General features: G+C 35.4%; 1 protein-coding gene across 3 annotated transcripts in view; it reads left to right on the top strand.

Annotated features, from left to right (window-relative positions):
• Positions 1-15,751, top strand: part of MRC2 (mannose receptor C-type 2) — a 120,910-nt gene that overhangs the window by 42,864 nt on the left and 62,295 nt on the right. For all 3 annotated transcript variants that reach the window (XR_015740258.1, XM_026717293.2, XM_087917329.1), the window contains exons 12-22: positions 306-523; positions 3,623-3,765; positions 4,136-4,238; positions 4,951-5,089; positions 5,794-5,829; positions 7,200-7,360; positions 9,439-9,506; positions 9,624-9,724; positions 12,585-12,730; positions 13,391-13,496; positions 14,572-14,735. Coding sequence is in view for 2 of the 3 variants with exons in the window: in XM_026717293.2 (XP_026573078.1) it covers positions 306-523; positions 3,623-3,765; positions 4,136-4,238; positions 4,951-5,089; positions 5,794-5,829; positions 7,200-7,360; positions 9,439-9,506; positions 9,624-9,724; positions 12,585-12,730; positions 13,391-13,496; positions 14,572-14,735 (1,385 nt within the window). In the remaining variant the exon portion in view is untranslated. The remainder of the gene's footprint in view (positions 1-305; positions 524-3,622; positions 3,766-4,135; positions 4,239-4,950; positions 5,090-5,793; positions 5,830-7,199; positions 7,361-9,438; positions 9,507-9,623; positions 9,725-12,584; positions 12,731-13,390; positions 13,497-14,571; positions 14,736-15,751) is intronic.

The raw sequence follows: 15,751 nt of genomic DNA, 5'->3' as shown, positions 1-15,751 counted from the left end.
GAAAAAATAAAACAAAAACTGTATATTTCCCCTACTATCTGCCATATATAACATTCATCAGATGTATGATATTAACTATAGTCTCTGGCCATCTTCTAATAAAAAGTTTGCAATCAATATGACAATAACATTTCAGTTTGAATACACATTTGAGAAGATCAGAATGGTATTTTGTGATTCGAGGAAGGAGAAAGGTCAGCTTTTGTAATGGTAGCAATCTTGTAAGGTGGTATTTTGAATCAGAAAGAAAATATTAGTTTAAACCTTTTCTCTTGTGTATTTCCTCTTTCTCATGAACTTATTAGGTTATAACAAAGGTGGCTGTGTTGCTTTGGCCACAGGAAGTGCCATGGGCCTGTGGGAAGTAAAGAACTGCACTACATTCAAGGCCAAGTATATTTGCAGACAGAATCTGGGGACACCAGTAAATCCTGAACTTCCTTCGCCACATCCTACACCCAGTCTCACTGGCTCTTGTCCTTCAGGTTGGACCACTACCTCCAAACTGAGATATTGCTATAAAGTAAGTCCTGTGTAAAAGGAAGGCAGCCAACCACCTTAGTGATTTGCAGGGATGCTTAAAATTTTGAGAATACCTTTGAATTTTCAATATTCCTGCATAAATGTGAGCTAAAACATCTGTTCTCTACACAAGTTCTAAAATTAGACAGATGAGTCAAAATATTAGACTTCTTATTTATTGAGGGAAATGATCCAAAGCTCCATATTTGGGTGTGGCAAAATGTGAATCTTTGCTTTCAATATCTGGTGTGCTTTCTTTATGCAGCAGTGACTGCAACCACATGTTTCAAATAACTGTTATCTTCTCTGCACATTGGCTTGAAGGAACTTTTAGCTAATTCCTCCTTGCCAAAACAACTTAAACTTGGGGATGCTGGTGGGCTTCCTGAGATGAACTGCCTGCTTCAAATCTTTCCACATTTTTATAGGATTAAGATTAGGACTTTGACTTGGCTAGTCTAAAGATTGCTTTAATCATTCTGTGGTTGTGAAACTTGTGTTTTGCTATGTGACTCATTTTCTTTTGAGCTTCAGTTTACATATATTCTGTTTCCACCCCCTCTACAGAATTATCTAATATAATTCAGAATTCATAGTTCTGTCAATTATGGTAAGTCATCCTGGTCCAGAGGCAGCAAACTAGCCCCAAACTATGATGCTGCCATCACCATGTTTCACAGATGGGAAAAGGTTCTTATGCTGGAATATAGTGTTTTCCTTTTGGAAAACATAAAACTTTTCATTCAAGTCAAAAAGTTCTTTTTTGGTCTCATCTTTCCACAGGACATTCTTCCAATAGCCTACTGGCTTATCCATGTGGTCTTTCGCAAACTAAATCACCATCAGTATTCTTTGTGGAGAGTAGTGGCTTTCTCCTTTTAACTCTGCTGTACAAACCATTGTTGCCTAGTTTCTTCTGATTGTGGTCTCACAAACACTGACATGTGATTATTATCCCATTGATTGAGAAACATGACACTAACTTCACCTTCAAATAAACTGATAATCCTAGACTTTTGCCATACACAGATATATACTTTGGATCATTTTTCTCAATAAATAAATGAACTCTCAGATGCAAGAAATCAGGAACCAGAATAGAGTTCAAAAGTATTACAAGTTTATTACATGCTACCTATTCACAAGAATCTGATCTACTAATGGTCAAGGCAAATTGATGCCAAGTAAGAGTCAATGGACTTCAAAGGGGAGTGGATTTAAGTTTCCTATGAGAGCATAGAGATTTCAAACTGATGACGCATTTGACTCCACCCTCAGGCTCAGCCTAGTCATCTCTTATATGAACAAGTCTAAAGTTTTTAACTCATTTTTTTTAAACTGGGCTCTCTTTATCTAGTTTTAGAACTTGTGTGGAGAACTTATCACATTTTAGGTCATATTTATGCAAATATATATTGAACATTCAAAAGGGTTCACCAACTTTTAAGCATCACTGTATACTCAAAGGATTAAAGGAAAGAGAATGATTTTAACTTGAACTGATTTTAATGCAGCAGTTTCATAATTCAACATAAATGCTATAGTTTGAATGTGATTGCATTTCCCAGCTGGTATGAGACAGTAACAGCATATTGGTTTGCAAGTCAGAGATCCTCTAGTTCTGCAGAATAGTGTGAAAATATTTGTAATAAAAGGGTATTTTTGAAGGCTACTTAGAAGCTGCAATTAATGTAAAATATAGCAACCAACTTGTTGGAAACAGAAATTGCTATTTAGGGACATTACATTTGACAGTACTGCTTTATACTGCTTCTAAGATTGCATCAGTTTTGTTTACCATGATACAAAAAAAAAAGTTGAAAGTGCAGGAAAGAGCAACAAAGATGATTAAAGGGCTGGAAGCAAACATGATGAACTGCAAGAACTGGGTATATCTACCCTAATGAAAGAAGGACTAGTAATGACATGATAGCAGTCTTCCAAGATTTGAGGGGTTGTTACAGAGAAGTGGGAAGTCAACTTCTACTCAAAAGCACCTGAGGATAGGACAAGAAATAACGGAAACTTATTAAGGAGCCATCCAACCTAAAACTAAGAAGAAATTTCCTGACAATAATTAATTGGTGGAACCTCTTGCCTCCAGAGGTTGTGGGTGGAGAAGAGATTGGATAGCCATTTGTCTAGAATATAATAGGGTCTCCAGTCTGAACAGAGGGTTGGACTAAAAGATTTCCACAGTCTCTTCCAACTCTGTTATTCTGTACTACAAACTCTCATATGTTATCCATTCATTTCAAAGTACAAAACAGTTTTGCTTGGTCCTGAACATGGTCTCTGAGAAAATAACATAGGAGTCCTTGTTATAGAAAGGTGAAATGGCAAAAAGTATAGAGAATGCTTTTTCACTGTGGAATATTTTCCACGTTTGGCCTTCCAGAATCTAGTTCAAACAGTGCTTTTTTAGAAAGTTTGGGGAAAAGATTAATGCATAGTGTCTGTAATTGTAATGTACTGTATTGTAATGTACTGTATTGTTGTCCTTGTTTTAGTACTGTTTGTAACCTATCCATTTAAATTATAATAGTATATAATAACACCAAAAATAAATAAAAATAAAATAAGTATAGAAGACTGTGACTTGGAATATAAAAGTAAAGGATACCAGGGAATAAATTAGCAGATGAGATGAGAAAAAGACCAATTGAAATGTTTTATGTCTATGAACTGAGGAGAAAGGTAATGGGTGTAATGTATAGATTTGTAGCTCTATTACACATTACTTTAAATATGGTTTTGATTAAGTAAGAAAAAAACCCAAACTGCAATCAATATTGAAGGCATTAGGTAGAATAAAACATGAGATTCACATTATCCTATCCCAGATACCATGCAGGTCATGAGAAAAACATGATGCTCCTTTTGCATATTTATCAGATTCTGCCTTTGTTGAGTCTTCAGAAAAAGGAATATTATTCCAATGGAGCATTCTTCTTTAACAAGATAGATTTCATTTTCCAGTGCAGTATTTGCGTGAGGTATATCCTGTCATACATTTCTAACAAAAACCAGAGTCAGTCATGCTGGGATAATAACAGGCATAAATTAGTAAAATTACCCTTTCTCCTTAATTTTTGGACAGGTATTCAGCTATGATAAGCTTCAGGAAAAGAAAAATTGGATCACAGCACATTTGTTCTGTCAGGAATTAAAAGCACAGCTCTTGAGCTTGAGTGATTATGAGGAGGAACATTTTGTAGCCAATACCCTCAACAAGATTTTTGGGTGAGGAATAAATTAAGTACTTTTGTGACTAATTAGAAAATGTATACTTTGGAGTTACAGGCTTATATACATTTGTGCATTTCTCTGTGCTCCTGAATATATACATGCACTGGCTGAGTATAAGGTAATTTTACCCAGAGTTTTTCTATATATTTTGTAAAGGCCCAAATAGACCTCACGAAAAAGATAATTTAAATCATGGCAATATTTTTATTTGGGGCAAGTAATCAGGGGAAATAAAGAAGAAGATGAATTGCTCGAATTTTTCTCAGCATCAGCAGCAAACTCAGACTACTTCTCTTAATTATGTCAAAGTGATTTTTTTCACCTATGCAATCATCTCTTTCTTTCCCACTTTGCTATGACCCAGGGAGTTGGAACCTGACATTCATGAACAACATTGGTTCTGGATTGGCTTGAATCGCCGTAGTCCTAGAGCTGAGGGAAGCTGGAGCTGGAGTGATGGTGTTGGAGTGAGTTGTAGATTTTATATTTGGAATATTCACGCAAAAGTGTAAATATTTATACAGTATTTATTATAGTACTTTATTTATTGAATCAGCTTTTTCAAAATTACAAATTGAGTTACAGGTTGTTTAGCATTAATTTTGTCTGCTTAGAAACCAATTAGTTAAAAAATTTATACTGAAAACAGAAAAACCTATCAATTTTATAATAAATAACATTCTCTCTATTCTGTATTTTGTATTCCAATGCATCAAACAAATTAAATGCCAATATGTATTTATATGAAAAAAAATCTGAAAAAAGGTTTGGGAAAATATGGATTTTGCAGCAAGAATATCTGTCTCTTTTTTCTGACTGTGAAAAATTCTCACTATCAGCTGTTTTGATTAATTATAATGGATAAGATATGCCCGGCAAGCTCAGCTTTCATATATACTTGTTTATTTTTTGACTTGGTAAGTAGTTTCAAAACTAGACTACTTTAATAATGTAAAGCAGAACCATTAGAAAATATTTCATTTTTCTCACCCAAAATGCTGTAACCTTTGGAAAACTAAGCATAACTTAGGAGAGGAGGAAATAAGAGTGTGTTGGCAGAGGATCAAGAGCAGCCTATCTGAGACTTTTTGCACTTGCAACCAAATATGATCAGAGAGTTTTTCTCCTGAAGCAAATCTCTTTGGAACTAACTGCTTCCCGTTTGATTTTGGCCTTTAGTTTTCTTATCACAACTTTGACCGCAGTAATCATGATAATGATGACATCCGTAACTGTGTGGCCCTGGACTTGGCATCCTTGCAGTGGGTGCCTCTGCAGTGTGAAATTAAACTGGACTGGATCTGCAAATTGCCCAAAGGTGACTGGGATTGTAATGAGGAAGTAGGGAGGGAGCAGTATAAAAGAAGTGATGAGATTATACAGAGCACAAGGTATTGGAGATAAAATTTGGGCATGGTTTGTATTCTTAATTCCATTATCAGTTTGGGGAATTGAATGCTTATGTACTTATAAATACTATTAAGCATCTCTATCATAATTTTTTCTGTGTATTTCTTCATTTCTGTATGTCTTTAAATGAGATTTTAAAAAGGATTTATTAGCTAATTTTAGTTAAGTGAAAAATGCCTACTAGCTGTCAGTTAGTTTTGAAAATCTAGATCTAAGTAGACCATATTAATAATATAGTTATAGCTGCGTACTTTGACTGAGACAGTTTTACCCCATTTGATTTGCCAGCTTAACTTTTTTGTTATGACTGTCCTGAAATTTTTTAAAAATAGCTTTATCCACTACACTTGCTTTTCTTTTTATTGCTGCATTATTATGGCAGTTATTGTCTAACTCGCAAATTTATGTGGATAGCTCATTACTAATTGCTCTGAGTTTTGCAGGGAAGGAAATAGAAGAATCCATAACTATTTTTTAATAAAAAGGGAAATTAATTTCCTTGCTTTATGGGTGTTTTAAATAAAAATAATTCATTTTACTGCTTTCTTAAAAACAGTTTGATATACTTGATGGGGATATGATCTGTCATTCATTCATTCATTCATTCAATAGGAACTGAGGTGACAGAACCAGAAACAACCATCCAAGGTGAGTATATCGAGTCCTATGTCGATTTATCCTATTTCTGTTACCCCCCTTCTTATAAAGTTATGTCCATTCTTTGATTTATATACACAACAGGTAGTTGTTCTGATATATGCAAATTAAAAATAACAAAGTTAATATTATGCTTTAGGAATTTTATGAACGTTGGGTGTCAAAACTTACATATACAGATGTGGTAGTATCCCACATTATCAGTAAACTATTGTAGTTGGCAATAATAGATTATGTTTCTTAAAAATGAATTATTTTTCCAGCAGGTGGTTGGTAAGAATCTTTGTTAATCAATTAAAACTAGAAAGGATTTGATATTTAGAAGTTGGGTGAACTTGCAGAGATCTAATATGCGTGAAACAGTTTTAAGACATTTGCTATGTGGATTAATTGCTCTGAGAAAGCGCAGATCCCTAAATTCCAAGGGAGGAAGGGAATAATCAAGTCAATAAGGCCCTACAGATCAGTGCTTGAGGCAGCAGAAGGAAAAGTTGATTAAAATGAAAGTGGGATGGTTTTTGTGAGTATACACCCAAGCCTATCATGATTATGGTTTCTGGAATCATATGTGATCTGGAAAAAACTGAAAAAGAAAAATAATTGACTGAAGCTGAACAGAGCATTTATTTTTACTGTATAATACTAATCTAGTACTCTGGCTTCAATATGTTATATTCAGCACAAACACCATTTAATGTAAATGTTTGTGGGAGATGCAATTTTGATGGTTCTTAAAGCAATAAGAAAATTAAGCTTGTTGAATCTGTCTTATGGGGCAGGAAGCATTTGGTTTTGATTGTGTTTATTCAGAAACAAGTTATTGTGTTGTATATTGACCCAGCATGACATTTATTTTACTTGGTATGTTCTCTATTACAGCTCTGCTATGTAGGTTATATTTAATAAGTTTTATTGAGTGTGGATTACTGACCAGACTCAAAGAATTTGATTTGACATTTATTTCATCTTGGGTGAGAAACATACTGCAATTGGAATTAAATTCCAGTCGGTCCCATTCACTATGTGCAATGGTGATGGGTGAAGGGGGTTGTACTCTAACGATATTTGGATGACAAGAAATTCATGGTCAAGATATTGTGTTCATAAATATTACATGCTAATGAGGATAATGTTCACCTACATTAGTTTATGAGCAGAAATTGGATATGGTTTAGGTGAAACCTGTTCATTCAGGATTTTAAACTCTTCTCTTAGGAGAACCAAAGCCAAATAATGAAAGAGTAACTAGCTAAGTAGTAGAAATGATTCCTTCAATGATTATTTGCTGCAACATTGATTTTTGTACATCATTGATTTTTGTACATTAAGATAGACCGGTTATTTTCTCACTTTGTCTGCAGGGACTAATGAGTGGTTAAAGTTTCAGGATGCTGAATACAAGTTCTTTGATCACCATTCAACTTGGGTGCAGGCTCAACGGATTTGCACATGGTTTCAAGCTGAGTTGGTATCAATTCATAGCCAAACTGAATTGGATTTTCTGGGCCAAAACTTGAAGAAGGTAGGATATTATCTAAACTATGATGCTGTGATGAATTCATGTCGAATAAAATTAGTCAAATTGGTATTGTGTTGTCTTAGAGATTGTAGGGGTTTCAAGATCAGTCAAAAGACATTTCCATATTTCCATCCATAGAAAACAACTTTTTTTATGGAAAAATCAAAAATGGAAGTTGTAAGAAACACACAATATTTATAAAAAGAAGATAAAGTAGTTTTGATTTTCTTTAGAAAACAAAATCTGTGGAGGATGGACTACCCCTGATAACATATCCATTTGAAAAGCAGCCTATTACAGAAAGAAAATATTGTTGATTGGTAGGATGGGAGGGTGGTCTGGAGGAAGACATCAAAAACAAGAATCTATTTATATCATAACTTAAATTTGCAAATTTGTATAGGATATTATATAATTTATTTTAATTGCTTTTTAATGATTAACAAAACAAAAACAAAAAACACAAAGATAATTTAGAAATGCTTATATTGTGAAAGAGAAGAGAAAAAAATGCCATATAAAGTGTTTTAACAAAAAAATTGAAAGAACAGAACAAAGAAACAGTGTATCCTTATAATAATAAATAGTTGCAACTTCATATTTGCTTAACTAATGCAAATATTATTCAATGTACTTCTAATACATATACAACTATCATTTTAAGTCATCATATAAATGAATCCTATATTTCATTATAGTTGTCTATTTAAGTCTACATCTAGAAGCAATTTGCTTATAAGTAGCAAGTGTAATCAAGTCTTCAATCTACTGACTAAAAGAGGCCATACCTTTATCTTTCCAATGATGCAGTATCAGTCTTAGCCATAACAAGAGCGTGGAAAAACCATTTACATCATCCAAATTCCATGTACTAGAGTTCAAAAGAACATTATCCTCCAAAAAAAATTAGCTTTTGTTGCACTTATTTATACAATCCACCACTTTCTTGCCAAACTTGGTAAATAGAGAATATTGGGGAAACATATGTTTTAAAGAAGCATTATCCTTACTACATCTTCAATGAAGTGCTGATTTGACAGTCCTTTTCTATATAAATGTAATGGAGTCCAATAAGTTTAAGTGTTCAGAGTGTATGCATCTTTTAATTCAAACACAGCCAATTTTGATTTTGACTTTTTATTTTAAGTTAAAAAATAAATCTATTTTTCCATTTATATGTTATAGAACTTTATATTCCAATGCAGTTGGTAAATGAGCATATGTTTCGAATATACAAGTTCTCAGATTCAGTTTTTGGAATTTTCAGGTGAAGGATTAAGGATTAATGTACATAATTATTTTTATTCTATGTTTAAAAGTACTTACAAAGAACATAGCACTAATGAGACCATGCTGTTGGGATGATCTTAATACTAATATCATTTTCCTAATGGAAGGGCCAGGTAACTTATCCATAAAGTGATCCTATTACAGTGTATAATTTAGCCTTCTAGATCAGGTGCACATTAGATAGCTTCAGTGAGAACCTTAGCCAGACCAGTGAATAAGCTAGCTGAACTGAGTAGAAATTTTAATTCAAAACATCTGAAGAATGCCAAACTCTGGTGATGATAAAGTTTTTTTAAAATAAATACTGGGCTCGGCAAAACAAAATGGTTTGGTATGAGAGAGCTTGCTGTCTGCAGTTATGGATTCATATATAGGTAAGCTATGTGAGGATTGAAACCTTACTTAGGATGAATCTGGGCAGATTGGTATGTATTTGCAGGTCAACTTACGTTGATATTTTATTCTGCCTTTCTTCAAGAATATACAAGGCGATGTATGTAAGGTTATATAAAAGCATGTTCTTTAACCCTTGAAAATATAATAGAGAATTAAAAACTTAAAAGAGAAATTGGTGGACTTGTGATTGAAGGTTACAGTGTCAACAATTATTTAATAGTACTTGAGGCATGTTTCATCGAAAGCTAGAATAATGAAAGAAAGAGGCCCAGGATGGCATTTTTTAGTCACAACAGGTAGTTTGAATTGGAGAGAAATGATTAGTTCTCTTATTCTCATTCTCCCTCTTACTCACGATGATATTTCTAATGCCAATATATACAATCCTTGACCAGTTTTCAAGAGGTCAGGAGGAACATTGGTGGATTGGATTAAACACCTATGAGAACGATGGACGGTTTCGGTGAGTTTTCTGTGTTCTTCATTAACACCTGTCACTGGTCTAAAAATGTTTTTCTTTCTTAGCTTCATCTTTGCTTAAAATATGAAAGCCTCTCTCTGTGCCACTTACTTCCTCCAGGTGGTGTGATGGTTCTCTGTTGAATTTCATCTCATGGGCACCTGGTAAACCACGGCTTCTCAACAAAGAAAAGAAATGTGTGTACATGACAGCTAGCCGAGGTTAGTAGTAGACATTCCCAAATGATAATTGATTTCTTTCTTGAGTCCCTTTACTGTGTCTTTGGCCAGTTGGCATATGGCATAACACAGGGATCTCCAACCCTCAGGCCACAGCCCACTACCAGAACTTGAGCTGTTTGGAACTGGCCCGCGAAAGTGATGGGCAAGCATCCCCAGTTGCACAAACAGCAGGCAAGTGTGTGCTCCATTTCCATGAGTGGTGGGCATGTGTACCTGCCACTCATGCAAATGCATGCTTGCCCACTGCTCACACAGAACCATCCCCTCTCCCCCCCCCCACTCCTGCCCCCCCAACCCGATCTACAAAGCTAGAAAGGTTGGGGAACGCTGGCATAACATTTCTTTGCTTTCTTTGTTTTGATACTTCTCCTGAAGTTGGTGCTTTGTGCATGACAAAAACCCATGTCACTAGTCCCATGATGTTTGTGGAAGCCAAATTGTGACTGTGGCAGCAGGCCCAGCTCCAGATGGGTGGCCAGACAATTTAGCAGAATTTGTGCAAGGTTTTTTCCTGTAATGAAAAGTAGTGAGATCCCTTAGCAGTTATCTCATACAAAATTTTATAATGTAATAAACAAACATGAACGTAAAGCAACAAAAGATTACATACTGAAGCTGGGAGTGACTGACAAGTTACCAGTTTGACTTGCATCATTATTTGTTTCTGCATTCTATATGCAGCTGTGCAAAATTGTGCTACTTTATAGGCAACACAAAGGAATTTATCTGAGTGCTATGAAAGATTTGCTTAAAGAACCATAATTTACACTATAGATTTCTATAACATTTGCAATAGAGTCAAACATGGCTTAACTATTTCAGTCAACTCTAAGCATGGAAACCTGCTGTATGGTAAAACAGATAGAAGGATAATAAATTGATCTTGCAAGAAATGTTCTCTAATGTTTAGGAGAGTCCAAGGTGGTATGAAATGTTTATTTGATTGCAGATTCAAAATAAGTCTTTAGGATCCATTGTTATTGGGAAATTAAGCTCATTTGCCAGTCAGTCTTCTGGACTTGTTTGTTTATCAGAACAAAATTGTACAGATGTCCTCAATTTTCTTCTAAGCCTGGTAATTGTCTGAATAAATAATAGTTTAAAATGCATAAAGTAAAATTGAGTTTGGGAGCATATCTCGCAAGGAACTGATTAAAAAATTAATCACTAAAAAGCCAACAGTCAATTAACCATCCAAATGTTCCTTCTCTATCAGTTAACAGAACAGCCTTTTGCCAGTTTTCCCAGGGAATATATGTAGGAGGCTGAGAAAGTTTCCTTGTTAAGAACCTGTGAGATAAATTGTATTCCGCAAGAAGCATCCCCTATGTGGACAGGAGTCCTCCAAATATTTCTATTTCCCTCAATCCCTCAGTTCCTTATTTTTCACTCCCAAGAAATTGGCTGCATAGATGCTCAGGAAAATTAAATACTATCTTGTCCAATCTCTTCTAATGTACCAGTTGTCTATATGACTTATGATGGAGGGGAGGGTCAAGAACTTTCTAACACATTCAGCTATAGATATCTCCTTCCTCGATGTACTGAATATCAGTCTTCAAGGCAAAGTGAGTTTTACCAGGTGCAGAGAAAGGTTCTTCCATTGCAGCTAGTTAATACTAGCCTTCAAACCATCTTTAAGACTTTAAAGGTTCTGCCAGTGCAGGTAATCCTTGACTTTCAATAGTTCATTTAGTGACTGTTCAAAGTTCCAATGCTACTGAAAAAGGGGACTTGTGACCATTTTTCACACAACCACTGCAACATCTTGTCCAGCTAGGATAAAAATTCAGATGCTTGGCAAGTGGTTTATATTTATAACAGTTGCAGTGTCCTGGAGTCATGTGATCAGCTTTTGCAACCTTCTGACAAGGAACATCAGTGGGGAATCCAGTTTCACTTAATAAACATGCTACTAATTTAACAAATGCAATGATTCATTTAACAACTGTGGCAAGAAAAGTCTTAAAATGGAGCAAACTCACTTAACAAATGTCTCACTTAGCAGCACAAGCTTTAGAATCAATTATGGTTGTAACTCAATTACCTGTATTTGCCCAATTAATGTCCTTGATTTCATGGACTGATGAGTTCAATGAATGGGCAAAACATCCCCATGGTAGATATAATGAGAGTTGAAGCTCGTTTCAATCATTACTCCCCTTCTCCCCACACTCTAAGTACTGTTGAATTACTTATATAAAACTTCAGCATGGGTGACCTCTTTTGCTATGAACATTTCTGAAGTTCTTGTAGAACTACAGTTTTTATCACATTCTTTCTAGATAGATGTTTTTTAAAAGGCTGCAATTTCAACAAATATGAAGAAAAAATAGATTTTATTAAAAAAAAAACCATGATAGAAAGCTTGAAATATTTTTTTCTTGCTTTTTTTCCAATTAGCCAAGTGTCAAAATTGGTATCCTTATCCAACATGGAGAAACTTTGTTCAATACGCCAAGTTCATAGAAATGTTTGTAGTGGTAGACTTCTTTCCTGTCTTTGTTCTTATTTCCTTGCTGTTAAAGCACTATAGTTTCTTATCTCCCCACTTTCCATTCTCTTTTTAACAACTGGAGTACAATTAACCATTAATATGGAAATGTGTATGAAGTTCCTTTCATTTATATTTTATTTGAGTGGTGTGGGCCTACATGGCTTTTCAGACACAGCAGGTAAGAGAGGAAACATCCCAAGTTTCATATTTTGAGTTTTTGTCTGCCAGAATTTTAATACCAAGTCTTGGCACCATTTATTAGCACAGTAATTTATTTGAGAGGAGCACTGTGTTCTGGTTTCCCTTGAACAAAGCTCATCATCATTTTTTCATCTTCTGCAGAGGATTGGGGTGACCAGAAATGCCTCACTGCTCTGCCTTATATTTGCAAGCGTACCAACATCACTACTGTGCAGCCCTCCTTGCCATCACTATCTGTACCAACTCCTGGCAGCTGTGCCCAAGACTGGCATGCCTTCATTAATAAGGTATTTCAGATCACTCTATTGTAAATCATTAATGGGGGCAATTTGAGAGGAATATATGTCTGTGTGTCCTCTTTGAGCTGAATATGTAAGAAGAAGAAAATAAGTTTTGTGGAGAATACTGAAGCCATTTCTTCACAAACATCTGTATTCCTGGAATCAGGGCAGTTTCCAGAAAGTCTGAGTAGAGTTCCCCTTTCCCTACTTAATGTTTAACATATAAGAATAAATAAATCAAGGAGATAGTGCAGTAAAATGGTAACTATGGTTGATGAGACTTTTGACTGAAATCCTAGTATGGTTCAGTTGATGACAGTGATTATTAGTTGGTCTACATCAGGGGTAGAAACTGGATTGCACAAACAAGTGAAGCCACACCCATGGGATGCAGGCAGCATGTGAAACCATGCCCCTCCAGTCTGTGGAAAAACTATCCATGAACCCAGTCCCTGGTGCCCCAAAGGTTGAGGGACGCTGGTCTACACTACCTCACTAGATTGTTGCAGGGAGAAAAGGCGTACTTTGTCTCTTGAGCATTTTTAGAGAAAGAGAGGAGTAATAAGAGGAGCAATAATAAATTTCTGTAAAACAAATATGCATCAAAAAGATTCCTCCACACCCTGTTTTTTATTCTTTCTCTCTGTTGTTAAATACCATTTATAGTGCTTTAAGATCTATAATCAAGAAAAAGTGACTTGGCTGGAGGCAAAGCGAAAATGTGAAATTCAGGGAGGTATATTGGCTACTATTTCCAACCACCTTGAGCAAGGTAGGTTTTATCCAAAGGTATTTTTCTTGAGAAAATTCACCTAATGAAATGTCAGGGTGGGGAGACAGTGAAACTAATGTGGTGACCTCACAATTTAAGGTTTTTTTGTACACGTGTTGAGAGCTTACATGCACATACTAGAAGGGCAGAATTTATATTGCAACTATACAGTTCATAATCTCTGCTGAAAGAAATAATATCATGATTGGCTATAGATTTCAATTATAACTAAAACAAAAGTGCAAGCTTTTCTTGTTTGTAACAGCTATCCCTCTGAAAATGGTTTCCGTTTCAATCTGGAATTTCTGGAACAGTAAGATAAATAATCTTCCAGTTCACAGGAAGGAAAAAAAACAATCTTTTTAATCACTGTGTGATAGCCAGAGATTCATCTGTTTCTTTCTTTGCTTATCAGCATCATAGTTAGTAGCCTTTGATATGGATATCTGTCTTTTCCCCAAACTGTTCTGAATTCTGCTTAGAACAAATGTGCTCCTGATAAGGCAGAATTTATTTTGTGGAATTCACTCCAGGAATATCTGATGTCGTAATAAAGAATAGAAGGCTCTGAAAATATAAATACTGAATTTATTTTAGCCGTTGAATAACAACACTAACAGATTATATATTCTAAACAAGACAATTGTAGAATAATTGTAGCAGTATCATTGTTACTAAAAGACTGCTCAGTATACTAAAAAGTGTCAGGATGAGTCTTTTTTATGCTATTGTCCAGGCATAAACTCAGAGGAGATAATATGAAAATTCTGAGCTAATGTCTTTGGCAGTACCAGTATTAAAATAGTATTCTGACACCATCCAATGGAAGCTCATGATGTATAAAATCTGTTAGCCTTTAATTCTCCTTTACCTTGAATGTTGATCAAAGACTGCACTGAAACAGAGGTGTAACAAAGCCAGGGTAGGACAGCAAATTTTATACTGGAAAAACACTAATAGAGGGAATAATGGGATTCAGCTTTAGAGTTCCTAGCTCAATTTAGAAAAACATATTCACTATTTTTTCTCGAATCGTATGCCAAGTACTTTCAGTTCCTTTGTTTCTTCCTTGCAGCTTTTATAACAACTCTTCTCCCAAATGTAACCTTTGATATATGGATTGGCCTCCATGATTCCAAGAAGGAATTTCTCTGGGTAGAATCTGAGACTGTCAAGTATGTGAACTGGGCCCCTGGAGAACCATCTGGATATGGAACATCCATTACTAGTGATCAGCCGGTGAGCTGAACCTCTGCTGCTAATAGCATCATTAAGACTCCGGATTAAGTAAAGTACACGAAACATATTCAGTCAAGCGGGATTACAATTTCTATTCAGGCGTCCCTGCCAAAAACTGTAGAAGAAAAGGCTGTGCCTTGTGTATCTCTAGGATGCGGCTTTGAATTCTGAATTTTTGAAGTTGGTCAATCATTAAAGTGGCCTTTTGTGTGTTTTCATAAACAAATGACACTTCATTTCTCTTCAAGCATTTGGCATGATTTTCAGAGAATATTTTTCTCTTCCCTCTAAATAAGTATATAATAAAAGTGGGGTTTTTTTTGTTTTAGATGAGCTCTTAAAAATATTAAAACTTGCAATTAGAGTTAAAACTAGTATCTAGGGCAGCATTCTGTTACTTAAGTTTAATCAGCCACCTGTTTTTCAAAGATGCTACCAGCACATCTTACAACACAGGTCACTTTCAACCTACCATTGGCTATTTAATAAGTGTTCAAAGTTATGAGAGACTCAGGAAAAAATTGCTTCCAATCTGTCCTTGAAGTTCTGATTCTCCCATTATCCTCAAGATCATGTGATCATATTTTAGGCATTTGGCATCCTGTTGGTACTTATGACTGGTGGTCAAGAATCCTATAATTATATGATTGGCATTTGCAGCTTTCTCTGCTCATTTCACCAGAAATTCAATGTGGAAATTGACAGAGAAAGCTGCTGCTGCTGCTTGTGGAAGGATTTCCTCTCCCTGCTTTGCAGGGGCAGGGTGTGTGTGGGAGACTCCTGCAGGGAAGGATGGAGAAACGAAGATCTTTGGGATGTAAACTTTTCTCCAAGCCAGTGCCAGAGTTTCTCCTGCACACCATGCAGAAGAGAACTCTGGCGCTGGGCTGGAGAAAAGAAGCTCATATCCAAAGATCGGAGGTTCTTCCCAACCTTTCCAGCCAGAAATCTAGCAAATGTAATCTTTCTAAAGGGTAGATATGCTTTTTCCAGCTTTTATACTGTAAGAAAGATTG

Source organism: Pseudonaja textilis, chromosome Z, assembly GCF_049901715.1.
Source record: "Pseudonaja textilis isolate UNSWEBS1 chromosome Z, rPseTex1.2, whole genome shotgun sequence".
In the NCBI taxonomy this organism is placed as follows: Eukaryota; Metazoa; Chordata; class Lepidosauria; order Squamata; family Elapidae; genus Pseudonaja; species Pseudonaja textilis.
Note: the sequence above shows the minus strand (reverse complement) of the source record. Positions and strands in the feature narration are given on the sequence as shown.